General features: G+C 40.0%; 1 protein-coding gene and 1 long non-coding RNA gene across 6 annotated transcripts in view; one reads left to right on the top strand and one right to left on the bottom strand.

Moving 5' to 3' along the window:
- Positions 1-17,438, bottom strand: part of LOC122968737 — a 96,561-nt gene that overhangs the window by 2,015 nt on the left and 77,108 nt on the right. Inside the window, exons 2-3 of one of the 2 annotated variants that reach the window (XR_006398877.1) lie at positions 9,186-9,308; positions 2,643-6,740 (exon numbers count right to left, since the gene is read on the bottom strand). This is a non-coding gene — a long non-coding RNA (uncharacterized LOC122968737). Of the gene's footprint in view, positions 1-2,642; positions 6,741-9,185; positions 9,309-17,438 lie in introns of those variants that run through there. The other variant, XR_006398878.1, reaches the window with a different exon arrangement.
- The window catches only part of ctif (CBP80/20-dependent translation initiation factor), a 59,252-nt gene that overhangs the window by 20,718 nt on the left and 21,096 nt on the right, over positions 1-17,438 (top strand). For 2 of the 4 annotated variants that reach the window (XM_044334153.1, XM_044334154.1), the window contains exons 8-9: positions 9,032-9,108; positions 15,237-15,317. In XM_044334153.1, the coding sequence (XP_044190088.1) occupies positions 9,032-9,108; positions 15,237-15,317 (158 nt within the window). The remainder of the gene's footprint in view (positions 1-9,031; positions 9,109-15,236; positions 15,318-17,438) is intronic. The other 2 variants (XM_044334155.1, XM_044334156.1) reach the window with 1 other exon arrangement.

Below are 17,438 nucleotides of genomic sequence, written 5' to 3'. Positions count from 1 at the left end.
CCAACATGATCATGTCAGCATGATCCTCTGTGTTGTGTTATGTTGTGTTGTGACAGCCACAACTTGTGTGCATGTGTGTGGGTACATGTGGGTGTTCTCAGCACTTACCGTACCTGAAATAACGCCAGCAAATGTTTGATTACTCACACATCTTTTTGTCAGTATGTGTTAAAGGCATTACATTTATTTTGATGAAAAAAAAAAAATACCGTAAATCATGTCAAAAGGAGTGAGGAGGCTGATAGGTGTATGTTAATGACGCATACATATCATTTAATAAAAGGTTGTATTGGATCATAATACTCTTTGTACCTGTGGGAGTTTCCTCATTTGCAATAGAGTGGGTGCTTCGGTTTCACTGGTATGACTGTGTTGTGACCTGATGTTTCCCATGAGGTCACTTACTGGCTGCCAAGATCACGTCAGTTCACTGTTATCAGCAGTCCAGCCAGTCGCCATGAGAGTCAGCTTCAGACTTGTTACAGCTGTCATTGTGGTGTGTTAAAGGAACAGTGCAACGTTTTAGGAAACACACTTGTTCGCTGTCTTGCCGAGAGCTGGATGAGAAGATCTGACTCTCATGTCTGCATGCTAAATATAAAGCTACAGCCAGGAGAGGGTTAGCTGGACTGGAAGCAGGGGGAAACTGCTCGACTGACTCTGTCCAAAGATTAAAAAACGTCAGTTTTTTACACTTTGTTTTTTGTACAAACGATAACGTGTTAATTGGTGAGCTTTAGGAGTGCTGGTGGCTAGATTTTTAAAAATTTTGGATAGAGACACGTTAGCTGTTTCCCCCTGCTTCCAGTCTTTATGCTAAGCTAAGCTAACTGGCTCCCAACTATAGCTTCATAATTAATGGACAGATAAGAGAGCATTGATCTGTATTGATCTGAGTATTGGTATTGGTCTTCTCAGCATGTAAGCAAATAAGCTTATTTCTCAAAATGTTGAACTATTCATTTAAAACATTTAAACCAGTTTTCTCAGTAATGCAAATACAGTCGTCACAGGACACAAGTATATAGTGTACATTCATGATTGTGTGTCCACATAAAGAGATTTCAAAACACGTAGTTCATGACAGAAGTGTTTCGCTATCATGTTGTCAGTGACAGAATATTACATTTCGTAAAATGGTGCAGGGCACCAGAGAAGAAACAGAAGGCCAGGGTGAGAATGAGGAGAGAGAGGGAGAAAGCGGTCAGTCATTGAGGAGACATCCGGTCTCTGGTCTGTGAACAAAGCCGACCAACAGGGGAACAAAGCAGGAGTCTGGAGCTGAGATATTACAGACTGGTTGGCCCCTCTGTCTGGAAGTGTACGTGCCGCAGAGCAGGACTCCGGTTGAGAAGGGACATTGGGGGCGGGCCGGATTCTTTTTTGGCGGTCTGTCCGTCAGCTGTCAGTCGGTCTGAGACCTGCATTCCACTCACACACGTTTCATGTTCCTGTATGTCTCCGCTCTCCTTGTAGACACTCTTCTGCTTGTCTTTTCTACGGTCTTTTACCTCGTCTCCCTTCGCTTCTTCCTATTTGCCGTTTCCTTTTTCCTATTCTCTTCTTACCACCATCCTTATGTCCTCCTCCCTCCTCTCCTCATGTCGTCCTTCACTCCTCCCCTCCATCCTTCAAATGTTGGTGGGTAGCAGAACAATATCCAGGGGGTCATGGCGACCGGCAGCCCCCTCCCTGTGGTCTCTTCCTGCTATTGTCCCTGGTCCTACTGCTGCTTGGCTCCGACACTCCATTAACCGCACACACACTGGCTTAATCACCACTGTGCACTGTTCTGCTCCGGCCTCTGAGCATGGGAGAGACGCTGGAGACTTTGAGCACGTGCATGAATACAGGTTACCTTGGGAAATCTGTGACTAATTCCACAGAGGTGTCCAATAATTGTCCAGTGGAGTACAATCCACTGAGTAGTAAAACGTTAGATATATAATTTCAATGCTTGTCCCCCTGGAAATTATCACATCTGAATGACAGCCAGAAGTTAAAAATGTACCAAAAAAAACAAGACTGATCAAAATTATACTATTACAAATGTATAATAATATTGAAGGATTTTAAAGAGTTGATAATATGAAATTACACAAAGGAAGGTCATGTGTCATTCAGTATTCTTACTTCATTTCATGCCCCTTTTTCTTTTTCTTCTTCTTTAATTATTGAACTGGTTTATATACATGAAGTGCTACTGGTGTGCTAAATCCCATGAAACAAGGTAACCTCCAATCTGCGCCCTATTCTCTCTCCATGATAGGTTGACTACTTCCCACAGTGTCAATTTAAGGCTATAAAATAGTAGTAGCATTGGCTTGTTTCACTATTAGAAGCAGCCTATGTGTCCTTACATGAATAGAGGCCATTAAATAGATGGTCATCACAAATATAATGCAAACCAGACCCCACACGCGCACACACAAAGCATCGGCCTTGGTCGTGTAGAGGAGATGAGGTGACTGTCAACGTAATGTAACACAGAGAGTGCATATGATTGAAGTCTTTTTTTTTTTTTTTTTCATCAGTCAGAGAGATGGCTAGAACAGAGCGGTAAGCACGTGAAACCTGCTGCTGCAGCAGCGGTTGTCGCATGATTACATTTCTATAGGGTACTACAGTTTTTTTTTTTTTTCCTCTTTTTCCTCTGACACTTTGATCCCACAACGGCTCCATCTCCTCCTGAAGCCAGACCCCCCGAGTTCTTTGATGTACCTGTCTATCTGTCTGTTCTGCTGTGGCCCCAGACTCAGATCACTTATTAAATGAGACATGGATGTCAGGACCTCACATCTTTGCCTCTTATCACCGATCACCCACTGTATCTGACTGTGGCAGCTCTAAATCTCTTCTTTCTCTACTGTTGGCAGGCGTCAGCTGCAGAGTAAGTTACATCAAAAGGCCTAAAGTAGGGATCATGAAACATAGAGCAAATCCTATACTACAGGGATTTTACAGAAAAAAAAAACAATTTGGGAAATCCTCAGAGTTACATGTGTGAGCTAGACGCTGCATATCTAGAATCAGCAGCTGGTCATCAGTGCAAATTTTGAACGGTGTAGCACTTCCTGTCGCTTACAGTAGGAATTCACTTTTTTCATAATTTCTTTTATCAACGAATAATAATTAAATGATCCCTGTGGGTTTACTGTCAGATTTTATTATAGCTCAGTACAGCTCACAAAAAATAAAATACAATTTTTAATGTTTTTAAAGTCAATTTAACACATAATTCGGATTTGAGATTGAAAAATTGCACATTGAGCTCAGATAAAATTTCAAAATTTGGGCTCACTATTAGGCACAAAACCAGACATGTTTTCAGAAATCTAAAAATGCTTAGTTGACTAGTTAATTTTTTTTTTTTTGTGATCAAATGTAAAAACACAATTTTTTTTTTTTTGCATTTAAATATTCTTAAAATGACATCTACTCCTTCTATTATCCCAAATCTATGAATATGCAAACATTTATAGTTTCAAAACTTGCCCTCAAAATTAAAATGAATACACACACGGTTACCAATTATAGTGCACCTTTACATATTTACACAATGACAACATACTTGTCATAATGTCTTCAGAAGACATGAACTTTTATAGTTAATGTTACAGTTATACTGTATGTAGCTTCGTGTAATTCTGAATGAAAGACATTTTTATCACAGTTACACAAACACATAAAGCAAACGGAACAGCTAAACCTAATTTCCATACAGACAAGGCAAGAATCATTATTCATTTGTGTCTGGTATGTGTCCTAATCGTTTCAGCCAAAGCATTTCAGCTCCCCTCTCTCTTTTACGTGCCTGCTATCTTGTATTTACAGTCTCTCTCGTTGTCATTCTTGCTCTCTCTCTCTCTCCTCTGCTCTCAACAACCTGTCCTGTAATGCCACCCCTGGGGCAGTTTTAAATTTATTGCTTTTGGCTGAGGGCCCTCGCAACATAAATAAGCCGCGAGAAACAATGGACTGACTGAATGAGCATCATACCAGAATTGTTACACACTAGAGGGGACAGGAAGACATGCACTTCACTTTCTATGCTATTACAGAGAAAGTTCTATAATCGTTATTCTCCGTTTCTATTCTTCACATTTCCATCTCTGTTCGCTTTTCTCATTTCCTTACTTTCCTTCCTTGTTACTTATACTGCTTTCACACTAAAGCAACGTCATTGTCATGAATGGATCAACAATGGTATCTGACCCAGCTCCATGACCGCTCTGACAAAAAGTGAGAAAAATAAAACCTTTTTAGATACTGCTGAGGGTTAAGTCATGAAATTTGGTTTTGTGGGAGTTGGGTCAACGTTCACTTTCACTGCACTTTCGTTGCATGTGCGTCGTCGTTGCTTGGGAGCTACGTGGCTACGTGAAGTTGTTGTAGAAAGGACACATCCTCTGTGTTAGCGTCGCAGGTAGCCTCTCCCAGTGACCTGTGATTTTCCTTGGAATGCTACAGGGTAAAGTATGTCAACATCCTTTCAACGCAGACTCGCACAACCAAGCACGTAATACAATGCACACACAAACACGCACCTAGACCGGCGTCGTATGATTCAAACTTGAGAGCAAACTAATTAATTTCATTGCCGCAGGCTGTGCGTGTTGGCATACCGTGTGACAACTTCAGATGTGTATTGCCACTAGTCGGTTTCAGCCGGTAAAACTTGAGTTTGATGCTTCGCAATAATTTGTTCTTTCAGCTTTTTTTTTCAAAACAGACACACATATCATACATGCACATGCAGGCAAACACTATTACTGCACACTGTGTCTCGTTCTTTTTCTGTCACTCACATACAAACAGGAAAAAAGAGGCTGAAACTGTTAATAGTAGGGATGAGAGATTGACAGAGATAGAAATTAGAAAGAATCTTCTGTCCAGGAATAAGAATGTTTAGCCATTTAAATGCATGTGTTGTGCAAGTCCACGTCAAAAACACTGCCTCTTAAATCTAAAATTGACAACGTTAGTACAGGCTCTGGTTTAAAAACAAATGCTTCAATGCTTTGAAATGAAGCCCTGCATCCAAATTAGCAAAGAATATTCTAGCTACTTAGCCATGATCCGTAACTATAACCACATACTCCATTAATGCCACCAACTGCCTCAAGGATATAAAAAAAATTTTTAAAAAATGGATGAAAACCATTTTTCTCATATTCAACTGTCATGAATCTGTAGTCGTCATCATTGGTTCTGTATCCCTCAACAAGCACATGCAAAGCTTCTCCCTCCGTGTTGACAGCCCCCTCGTTTGCCAGTTCTCTCTCTCACATTTTGATTCCATTCTTTCCCTCAAACCTCACATCAATCACATTGTCAAAACTGTCTTTCTCATCCTCCAACTCTCATCCGCTCGCTTTGTTCTTTTAAGACTCAACTTCTTTCCTCGGGACTTCTCCAGAATCCTACTGCTAACATATTCACACTCCAAGGACAAAAAAAAAAAAAAAAATCTCACTCAAAGTCTCCTCCTCCTCCTCCTCCTCGTCCTCGTCTATACCAAAGTTCACCATCACATGTTCCTTTCGTTCATCTTTGCTCTTCCAAACTCTCATCGCTGCCCGTACTTTCAGATCAGTCATCCTGCGACATACTTAAGTGGTCAATCGAATACATGCAAACACATATTTACAGTAGATTGCTTTGTGATCAGATCAGGATCATTTCTACTGTTTACCTTGTGATTGTCAAGACAGAGGACAGCTTTCTAGATCGGTAGTCCTGCTGTCTTCAAGTTTACGGATCTGTTACTCAAACTGAACCTCCTCGATAACATCATCTTCATTGGTACCCATAGCAACGCATTCACACAAATGCAGCTTGTTATGTTTTTTTTTTAATGCAACCCTATTTTCAGTGTGAATACCCACTTAGGACTAAAGACGGATCCTAGGGTGAAAGGGGCTTCTTCCTGTCATCCCCTCCCTCTCTGGGGCATACTCTTCATCCCCCATTAGTAACCTACACTTAGTCACCATGTTGAGAAAAGCGCTCCTTATATTCTTTTTCTCTTTTATAACATGCACTTACAAATACATACAAAATCCACACCGTCCCTTTCTGTCTCTGTCCTGCTCCCGGTCGTCTCTCCCACTCACACAGCCAAACCCCCCTCGCCATCCTTGTCACGTCCACAGGGCTCACGCCGCCTGCCACGAGGTGAGAGGTCTTCTGGCTGGGGACCAGGCCAGCAAACGCCTCTCTTTGATCCTACCCTGCCCTGGCTGCTACCTGCAGATAGCATATTCACACACGCAGCGCTCTCTCTTTCAGCCGCAGAGACAATTCTACATCTCCCGTTTCCTCCCTTTCTGTTTCTGTCAGACGCATTAGAAACTGTGCTTTTCTCCGCTGTGTTGCTGCGGTCTAAAAATGCTTTTGTTTTATGGATGTAGATTTGCACTATTTAAAAAAAAAGGATTTTTTTTTTTATTTACAGCAGATTTATCTAAAATAGTGACAGAAAAATGCTATAAGTTAAAAGGTTTTGTTAAATATGTGTCTTGTGTGTGTGTGTGTGTGTGTGTGTGTGTGTGTGTGTGTGTGAGAGAGAGCACTCACTGTCATCTGGTTACCATTTGAAGGCAGAATTACAGCTAATGATATCCTAGAGGAAAACTACAGTAGCTAAACATGCAACAGTTCCTCGGTTTCTTTCTTTTTTGTATCCCCACCTACTTTTTTCTCCCTGTCAGAGCGCTGCAGAGGCAAGTAGATGAAGTCTGGAAAAACAGCAGAATTTCGCAGATATTAATACTTTTGGGTTTATACACGAAGCCTTCTGAATTGCTGCGGTCAAAGGAAAGCTTTGTTCTAACAGACAGTTTAAGTGTGTGTTTGTCTGCCCCTTTTGGATATTACTGTGCCACACAAACGCACCCCCGCCGCCCTCCATGCACACACTTTCTACCGCTCACATCTGGATTCAATCAGAATCCCAACAATCCCCCAGCAGCTTCTCTAGGAGAAGTAGGTTAGAGAAGCGGTGTCAAATATCAAGCTCAAAACTCATTTGAATATCTGTGTGTTTCTGAATGTACAACATGTTTGCACAAAAGGAGAAAATAAGGGGCAGACACTCTCCAGGAATCCTACAGACACTTACTAGAAACAAGCATTTATACTTTAGTGAGTTCATTCAAAGCCGTGACCGTATTGTGCAGGTATGGCTTTTGCTCTATTTGTACACATGAATGCTATCCTTGTGGATTAGTAAAAGATTGCCTTCAGCCATTACAGCTCCAAAGTACATTTCAGAAACGTTTTCTTGAACTCTGCCTTTCATTTTCTCCTTCTCTCTCTCTCTCCTATATTTCTCTATGAGCCTCAGTGAAAACAAATTCTGACTTTTTCTTGTGACTGTGCAAAATCAACTCAACCTATTGTAACATCTCTACCAGTGGAAACCAAAAAAACGCAGGCAAAATCCAAAACCGCAGTATAGCTGGCATTGAAGAACGAATGCGAAGGGATAAAAGATTAGCGTCGCTCAAATATGCACTGTTTCTCTAGCTAATAAAAAGAAGACAATATTGTCATTACATTGTGGACATAAACTGGCCATGAGACAAGATGCACTGAGATACAAACTCATTGTTTCCAATATTATACATACACTGACACTAATTGACTTTGGCTTTTGCTGATGGGGTAAGCAGATGCTCTCCTCAGGCTCACACAAACTCTTAATATCCACCCTTCACGCTCTGTGCAGTGTGGTTACTTGTCACATAACGCACAGCACACTATTGTGTTTATGCACCTGTTCTTTCACGACACCCTCTATCATCGCATACTGTATGTCTACACAACGGCGCTAGTCCTAGGCCACCTGTAACCATGGCAACAGCACACAGTGATGCTGAGCAAAGGGGGAGCATGCTGCTTGATTGACAGGGCTGATGTTTAATGGATATTAGATGCTCTTATTTCTCTTTCACAGGGAATGGACTGTGTAATTAAGGGAGTACAACCAAAAAGTTGTACATTCTAGGATAATATAATTTACCACAGCCACAAAATGCCAAATGTAGTCAAATTTAAAAAAATACCCATTGTTTACTTAGTTAAACTAATTTGGATCTTGTTTCTCTGTTTTTTAATATCATTAAATGTAGTTCCTGTAACTCCCAATTTCTTTCCTTGGTGTTGCTTGGCAACATATAGCAAAACAGGAACTCTTTATCTATCACTGCCTCCCTTCCCCTCTTACTATTCATTTATTTTATTTTATCGGTTACACAGATAACCCTCGCTCAAAGTTCATTGGCTAAGCCTCCCTACAATTACATATTGCATGAAAGTCAATCCATACCAGCTAATCAGAATCGAACATTACCAATGGCAACGGTATAATAGTTTATAGTCATGTTTGACTATAATCATCTTTTTCATCAAGATGTTTCCGTACAGTCTGTCATGCAGAGACGTATTTAAGGACATTTCTAGTTGTAGCTGTATGCTATAATGCAAACGCACACATATGTAGAGTTAACTCTGGTGCAAAATATCAAATGGTAACATTTATGCTTAATATTATACATGGTCCCTTATGAAAAGAATAAAATAAATATCAGGGGTTAAAGTAGGGGCTGCAACCAATGATTATTTTCATTATGGATTAATCTGCAGAATATTTTCTCGATTATTGGATTAATTGTTTAGTCTATAAAATATCAGAAAATTGTCAAAAATCTTAAGATGTCTTGTTTTTGTATAAACGTTAGAATATTTAAAGTTCCTGGCATCAGTAATGCTCAAGTACATCATGTTCACTATTGATGGAGAGCCAAGATTTCTTAAAAAAAATTTAGAATTGCAGCTTCCTAAAATAAATAAAGGAAAACCCTAGATTAAGTGTGTTGTAGTGATAAGAAAAACAAGCAACTTTCTCTCTACCTTTCCATGTTATAGTGAAGAATTCTATATTATAGATACTTGTCACAAAATTATATAATGTGCATTGCTGCTTTTGACAACAACTGTCTCTTCCTCTATGATTTGTCTCTAACAGGTCTTCCCACCCCTTCCTAACGAGGCTGAGATCGCACACACCAAAAAGCTCTTCCGACGCAGGAGGAATGACCGACGGTAATGACGCATGCAAGCCCTGCGCACACACACACACACACATTCACACACACACACACATTCACACACATACCTACCTCAGTGAGAGGGAATGTTTTTCTGTGTTGATGTCAGATGTCAGTGCACAGCCAGTCCTATAGCCTTAACATCTCTCCCCAGCCAAAGCAATGTCAACACAGGAATGCAGGCTCCACACTTCACTGCAGACAGGAAAAAGAAAAAAAACACTGAGGAGACATTCAAGGTTTTTTTCACATTTAATAGGTCACTCAACAAAATATGTGGCAGTTATTCAGTCACCCATGTTTGCCTACAATACTCGAGCTTCCTGTCTTTTTTTTTTTTTTTTTCTGATTATGGATTTACTCGTCTTGCTTTTGCGACATTTAACCTATCCTCGTGTCCTTAAAAGTTTAAACTCTGCCACTCTGGCACTAAAATTTTGCACTGGCACATCTGCTCTAATTGTATACACTCTGAAATCTAATTTCACCCAAGTCTGACTTCATTGAAACCAGGTCCTTAAGAGAAAAAAAAAAACCCCATCTCTCTTTCTCTCGTTCTCTCGTTCCCTGCCCTGATGTCACTGGAAAACTGTTCTTCAGTTGCTAAGAGACAGGCCAAGAGAAAATATTTGGGTTGTATTTGTGGTTAAAAAGAGGAAATTTTAGCTGTACCAAATGGACAAAAGCACTTTCATCCTTGTTTTTAAGTACAGGGAATAATTGGTGCTGTCCAGAGCTATTGTGTTTATGTGCGATGGGCGCAGCGCAGTGCTGGCAAAAAGAAAAGAACAAAAATATAAACTTGGACCAACAGCAGTTTGCTTAGGTTTCAGTGTATTTGTTTTGTGATCTAGAAATATTAACAAGAGACCATCCTGTTTTTTTGTGTGCACTCTGGTTCCAAGCACACTTTGTCTACTGCACAGCTTGTATTAGAGGGCTCACAAAATGTCCAGTTTTACGTACAGTACGTGTGTTTGTGTACATGTCTGGTGTACGCACGTGTCTGTTGTGGAGGTATAATTTAGCAACTGAGCAGAACTGAAACGTACGGAGTGGGGCCCAAAAGTCTGTGTCAACTACCGAGAACTGTTTGTTTTTATCATTTGTTATGACATGAAACATTGACTGATGGTTGCTTAACACCAACAGGGTGGTGGAAATATCGATGTGGAAGCTTCATTTATGTCAGAATAAGTGACTTGCACAGGATCAACTACATATTGACCAAAGAGTTGGGCCACTCTGTCCTACAGAGACATGGCTTGCATAAAAGCATACCAGGCTAATTTGAAGTCCAAACTGTAAAAGAAAAGTACTCTCTTGCATGACTTTCCCTCCACAGTCACCCCAGCCCAACTCATTTAACATTTTTGGAAAGAACTGAAAAGGAAAATATGAAACATACTATATTATAACAAGACATGCCTGAAGACACCGCTCAAACAGTTCTCGAATATATGGATTCCTAAAGAGTTCAACCTGTGATCCATCCAATTAATGCTAAAGTACAGCAGCATGTTGCTGCCACCATGACAAAAAAATATTTACTCAGTTTCTTGTTATAATGACATTTTTTTTCTCGTTTCAACACAATCCTTTTATTGTTATTACAAGACTGTTTTCACATTATAACAAGATGGTTTGATGTAATGATCATGATGTAAGTTTCTCGTTATTATTATTATTATTCCATTTTAACAAGAAACATTTCTTGTAATAACACACCACTTTATCTTAATCTTATTTATTTTGCATAATTAATGTATATCATTAAAACAAGAAGAACATCTAGTCAGTGCCTAAAGAGATGATAGCTTTGCCTACATCGGCTAGGAAAAACGAAGACGATGAAATAAAAAGAAAGATTGCGATATAACAAGATAAAGTGATATGTTATTACAAAAAAAAAAATTGTATAAAAATGGAATAATTTTGTATCTAGTAATAACAAGAAAAACATATTAGAACAAGAAACTGTCATGTTGATGTATATCATGAAAAGAATCATATTAAAACAAGGTTTTACAAAGGTTTGTGACAAGATAATGAGCTTTTCTTTGTCATGGTGGCAGCAATATACTGTCATACTAAACAAAAACCTTTTGACTTGTATTTCAAATTGAAAAACATATGCTTGGTCCGCTCTAGACGTCTCTATCTATCCTTCCCTGTAAACCTTAAACTTGCTCAGGTGGTGAGTGCAAGCCTTTGAAACTTTTGATACAAATTTCCCACCAGGCTGTATGTAATGTGAACCCAACTTTAGCGTCGTATCAGCACTCATCTCTTTTGTGGTTATGTTATGTAGCATTATAAAGCCTTGGAAAAAGCCCTCTTCTGCCTCCTTGTACCAAATATCAAAGGAGAGATGAGGCAGAGGATAAGAAGACAGGACAGAAAAGTATAACTCTAGCAGACAGGCTGGAGAGAGAAATTAAGCTGTAACTGGTCTCACAATGCAGATTTCAAGGGATATATCTGGTAGGGCAATTAATCCAATTTTATTTTCAATGACCATTTTGGCTTCCAACAATTATGAAAACAAGATAATCGAGATGAAACGATTATTGTGACGCATTACGTTTCACAACGATGCTCTCGTCGTGTCTTGTGTCAAGAGCATCGTGTGTTGGAGCAGCCGTACAGCGCGGTGAGAGACAGACAGACAGGCAGGCAGAGCTCTTCCTCACAGCGTGAATGTGTCTGAATTTAACAAACAGTCAAAAGTTCAAGTTCAAAAGACATCTACGAACTACTTTGCTTTAGTTTCAGTCAGACTTTGGATTCTATTTTTTTTTAGATACGAGGACGCGCCGCTCCGTATAATGATCTCTGCTTTCATCCAGCCGCTCTGCGCCACGCTTTCTCTGTCTGCAGTCTGTTACCGTGCACATGCTTACTTGTAAAAAGATGATTAGAAACCTGGTAATGCGTATACATGGCAGAGAAATCGCTGTTCTCCGGGGAGTAAAACCTACCTGTGGAAACCAGGTTTCTCTGATCCCAAACTCTGATTACAGAAAGCAGGTGTCTCGCTTACATGACAGTTAAGAAATCAGCTTTCTAGAGAAAACCGACTGTGACCTGGTTACTCAAGTTCAATAAATGCATGATGTTTCCAAAGTCACTGAGTAACCGTGTTAAATAATGGTGATTATATTGACCAAAATAATTGTGATATTGATTTTTGCTATAATCCAGCAGCCCTACTTTCTGGGAATCATGTTCTTGTCTTTACAAAACCCAACAACTAGAGAGAGAGAGGTGGGGGTGAAAGCAACCTGGGCTTTTAGTAATGGTTTTTCACACCACCATTCGTCTATTTAAGTAGCGAATCCAGTAAGTTGGTAAGGAAAGGTACTGGAGAATGTCATCATTGTTGGTAGTCGGGAAGCCTTTCATACACAATAGGAGAGTAGACACAGAAAATATAAATGTAATGTGAATGAGTCATCACACCTATCCAGCCTGGCCAAGCAACCCTGCTTCAGTATAAAAGATTAGATATGAAAGTGTGGAAACAGGTTATTGTAGTAAAGAATTTGTCAACTGACACAGAAAAAAAAAAAAAAAAAAAAAAGCTTCCACAGTTTTTCTCCATACTGCCATTTATGAAGCTTAGTGTTGTTTGCTCACCAAACACATCAACTGCATATGTTTGTTCCTGAGACATGGTAATCCTCTTATGTCGATATTCTTTCGCGTACAGGTTGTGCAACAGAAAACAACCAGTAGCCTGTGACAATAAACATCCACTGTCATGAGAAACCACACAGATAACGTTACATTTGTGTTGTATTGTGCCTGATGTATCAACACAGCTGGGTGAAGGAAAGTTCATAGTAAAACTTGGAAGCAGATGATGAAACACAGAGATTAATATAAATCTTTTTTTGTGTGCAAAGCATATCGGCAAATACACCATGTGCATCGTGCAACTTGACGGTTGTTAGTCACAGAGAAGCACAAGAAAAAGAAAAAGCGGGTGAGACTGTGAGATTGAGTAAAGGAAAAGCGTAGGCTGACTGTGGCTGGAAGGAAAAGAAAGGGGAGGTAGTGCATGTGTTTCTACTTTAGTAGGCACGTCAAGCAGGGCTGAAATTAGTTGTGATTTACTGGAATGTGCTGCTTACCGCTCGCTGCTCCAAACAGCAAAGGGGCAAAGTACGAGCTAATATGCTCCTTCCTCGTCCCTTTTTTTTCTCTCTCTCTCTCTCTCTCTCTCTCTCTTTCTAAAAAAGATGGAACGTCTGTGCATTTTTGTGCAGCTTTCAGAAAGCTCCGGTCGACTTTATTCAGTCAAGTGTTCTTTTGGTCCAAAGTATGTTCACGCTTACAACTGAAGAAAGATGATTTTTTTTTTAACACTTCATCGCTAAACCAGCTACCTGCTCGATCGAGCATCCGCCGTTCACACGTTTGCTGTAAAGAGATACGCCGAACAAACAGTCTCATTTGAGCTTTAAAGCTGAGTGTTGACATGTTTATATAATTGTTAAAGAGTTTGTGAGGCTCTAGATGTCAGCACACAGAGTACCAATTGCACTGTCTATTTTATAATCAAGGACCATGTCTGCTCTGTGTGTGTGTGTGTGTATGTGTGTTTATATGCATTTATTCACTCCAGTAAAAGGAAACAGCCAGTCTGTATGTTTCTCTGACCCCACTAAAGCTTTTATGCTGATATCTTCTGGCCACAACAACTCAAGGTTACAGACTATATTCTCCAATGTATACATGCATGTATGCACTATACATTGAGTATGTTTCTGAGGGTTTTTTTGTTTTTGAATACTGGCGATTTTCTATATTTTTCATATTGTCACCAAATCTCACGTGCAGAGCCAAACCAACAATGAGTCGATCCTACTTACAAATATTGTGTGTGTGTGTGTGTGTATCCAAAGCCTGATTTATCTCACTCCTCTGTTCCGTAGACCTCTGTTGTTGTCTTAAAAACTATGAAAAATATGTCAGTGAGCCACAGAGGATGTGCACAGTAGCTCCAAGGATTAATAACAGCGATCACGTTCTCACTCTCCGGAGAGTACCTCTGTGTAAGGCAGACGCCACCGCACATGAGCGGGAAGTTATTTGAGAAATTTACAATATAATACAAAGTCAAGAGGTTGTGATATGTAGCACAACAAACTAGCGAAGCTCTGTAATCCTAACAGCAATTCCCACACATGCACAGCGGCGACAGCACATTTGTTGACAATGAGAACATAGAAAATTGCCAGCCATATCCTTTAAGACTTAAACAACAATGGAAATAGAAAAACAAATTATAGCCCGACTGATATTATTGATGTATATAATTAGTTTATTGCAGATGTATCAGTATCAGCCGACAAATAAGAAAACACAGGAATGCCAAAGTAGGGAAGCTTGTGTGTTTTTTTATGTTATGGATTTATATGGGTTTAAATAAAAGTAATCAGCTGATGTATCATTGTCAGATTTCTTTAAACTCTCAAATATCAATAGTGGTATCGGCCTAAAAAGTCCTGTATCAGTCGGGCTATAATACAAATGCTCAGCCAGGCAGTCAAAACTCGTCTCCCCACAGTCCATTAAACCAGTGTGTTGTGGCCTGTATGAAGCTCGGGCTGCGTTATTGACTGTCTGCCTGCAGGCGTCTTTTCCCCCGGGCCAATCGATTTGCTAGTCTGGGTCAACCAACGGTCCAATGGGCCGACGAGTTCTCCATCCACACACGCACACACACACCCACAGCAACAGCCAATGATCGATCATCAGTATCCTACCTCCTCCCATGATCATATCTGTCAAATTCATTTCACCTTTTTAGTTACCATGGCATCCTCCACTTCCTGTAGTTCTCTACGCATGTTGTTTGAATGACATAGTTATCAACCTGTAGTTTTTTGTTTGTTTCCGCTTTGCTCCCTTGCTTTTTTATGTCTCCCCTCCGTCTTCTGTTATCTCCTGTCTTCCTCATGCTGTCTACAAAAATGCCCTCCCTCCTCCTCCTCCTCCTCCTCCTCCTCCGCCGTTTTCTACAAATTGTTCTGCCATTTTTACCTCGCTCTTCATCTATACCTCCATCCTTCCAATCGCCTGCATTGTGGCATACCCTCCTCTCCTGCCTTGTAGAGTGGTTGATCAATTCACCCGAGACCAGTTAACCATACTTCTGCCTACTGGCCCAGGGGGAATGCGGCAAGTCTCAGCCAGGTTAGTGACAACATGAGGAAAGAATGAGACTTGAACACATTTTCAACATATGGCACGGCGTGAACTCGATTCACTCTACTCGACAGAGGCTCAGCATCCAAAGGTCAACTGATAATTGGTGAGACAAGAATAAAGTGCTTCTTTTTGTTTCATTTTGTTTCCATCAAATACTTGAGCAGCCCAAAATAAGGAGTAGGTAGAGTATAAATAGAGGGATTTGGGAAAAAAAAGGAGACACACACAGACAGCATCACACTAAGATACTTTAAATCTGATCACTACCTCGATGCTACCAGACTCATCATCTCAAACAAAAACAAAAAAATAAATAAATTACAGTTTCTCATTTGATTAGATAGTTGATCACTCCAGACAACCTGTTTCCAAGTAACAAGATTTTGTGAGATGAAATTTCATCAGTGGCCCCATCATTTATCCTCAGTGCAAACATCTCCCTGGCAGTAATGTGACTGATGGATGGTCAGTCTGAGCAACACTCAAACTACTGCAGAGCTTACAGTCATTAAATGTGATTAACATTTAATTACTGTCTCACTTTCACCTCTCCGCATCGCCAGTAGATCAGGAGAATGGCTTATTAGAGTTGAGCCTAAACTAACAGCTGCTGTAAAGATCAAATTAATCACGAGACGAGCGAACGTGTGTGTGTGTGTGTGTGTGTGTGTGTCTATGTTTGAGATATCGTAGTCCTCAACTGTCAGGGCGTCTCTGTCGAGCAGTCCGTGGCTTTGCAAAAGATTCTGAAATCTCACCTTCTGCCATCATATTAAATGAGATGTCACAATTTCTGCCTGTCAGCGTTAAGCTACAGTATTACACTGATTATGATGAAGTAAAACATCGGTTAAAATATTGAAACTTCAAGAAACAGCTACGTAGAAGTTAGTTGTAAAAGAAAAAAGAAAAATCAGACTTACTGTTCTATATTATAGAAGAGCTTAGATTAGCCATGCAATTAAAAACGTGTCAAGACGATGAACGTCTGACTTAGAAAGACACTGAGAATATTTGCATAGTGTCAGAGGCTGTTGGAGGTAGAGGAGAGAGTCTGAAGATGAACTGTCTCCCAGCCTCCCCAAGAGAGTGAAGACGAGGGGCCAGGCAAGACATAAACCAAATGAGCACACACACACACAAAAAGGGCTATAAATACACCTGCATACATTCACTTTCTCTCTCTTCCTACCAGTGTACACACACACACACACATACATACACACACACATACATACAGATGGGTGACAACATCGAGTTTGTACAGGAGGGACAGGACATCATTCTCATTCATCATTCTCTTCATGTTGGCATATTTCTTGTTGGTAGAGAGTGTTATTTTGTTTGTTTGGCCCTTAACAGTCAACATTAACAAGTGTCATACATCCACGTCCACCATCCTTTTCAGTTAACATGGAAGCCGCGGTAACGGTTGCTAGTAGTTAAACTTATTGTTTTTCGCAACAATCAGAGAAATATGTAGAGTTTACAATATTTTTCATGAAAGATTAATCTACAGATTATTTTCCCCATTAAATTATTAGTCTAAAACATTTAATGGGTATTTTCCCCTGTTTTTTGATGTTTTATAGAGTCCAATGTGACAAAATCCCAAAATATTGAATTTATTACAATGCAGGACAAAGAAAAGCAGAAGATGTGGGAGCCATCAAGTCTTGGGTGGCTTTTTTTCTTGAAAAGTAGTTGCCGATTAATTTTTCTGTTGATAGACTGATTAATTGATTGACTAATCATTGCAGCTCTAGAAATATGTCAGTGTAGAAGTCATTTTTGTATGTGGACTTAGAACAACTTGTACAGCTGCGTTGATTACATCCACACTTGGCTCCCTTTTTCTGTCGCTATTTTTCATGACTGTAGCCAGGTAGCTAGCTATTAGGGCTGCACTACATACATCGTTTCAGCGTCAACATTGCGATGTGCGCATGTGCAATAGTCACATTGCAGGAAGCGCAATGTCAAGTAAGGCAAATCAACACAACACGCTACAACTTTTTTGCTGCTTGATACAAAAGGAAGACTTGCATTGTTCTCATTTTCCATAACCAATCTGCAAGAAAAGTCCATCTGATATTACGTAATTTA

This window comes from Thunnus albacares, chromosome 18 (assembly GCF_914725855.1).
Source record: "Thunnus albacares chromosome 18, fThuAlb1.1, whole genome shotgun sequence".
Taxonomy (NCBI): Eukaryota; Metazoa; Chordata; class Actinopteri; order Scombriformes; family Scombridae; genus Thunnus; species Thunnus albacares.
Note: the sequence above shows the minus strand (reverse complement) of the source record. Positions and strands in the feature narration are given on the sequence as shown.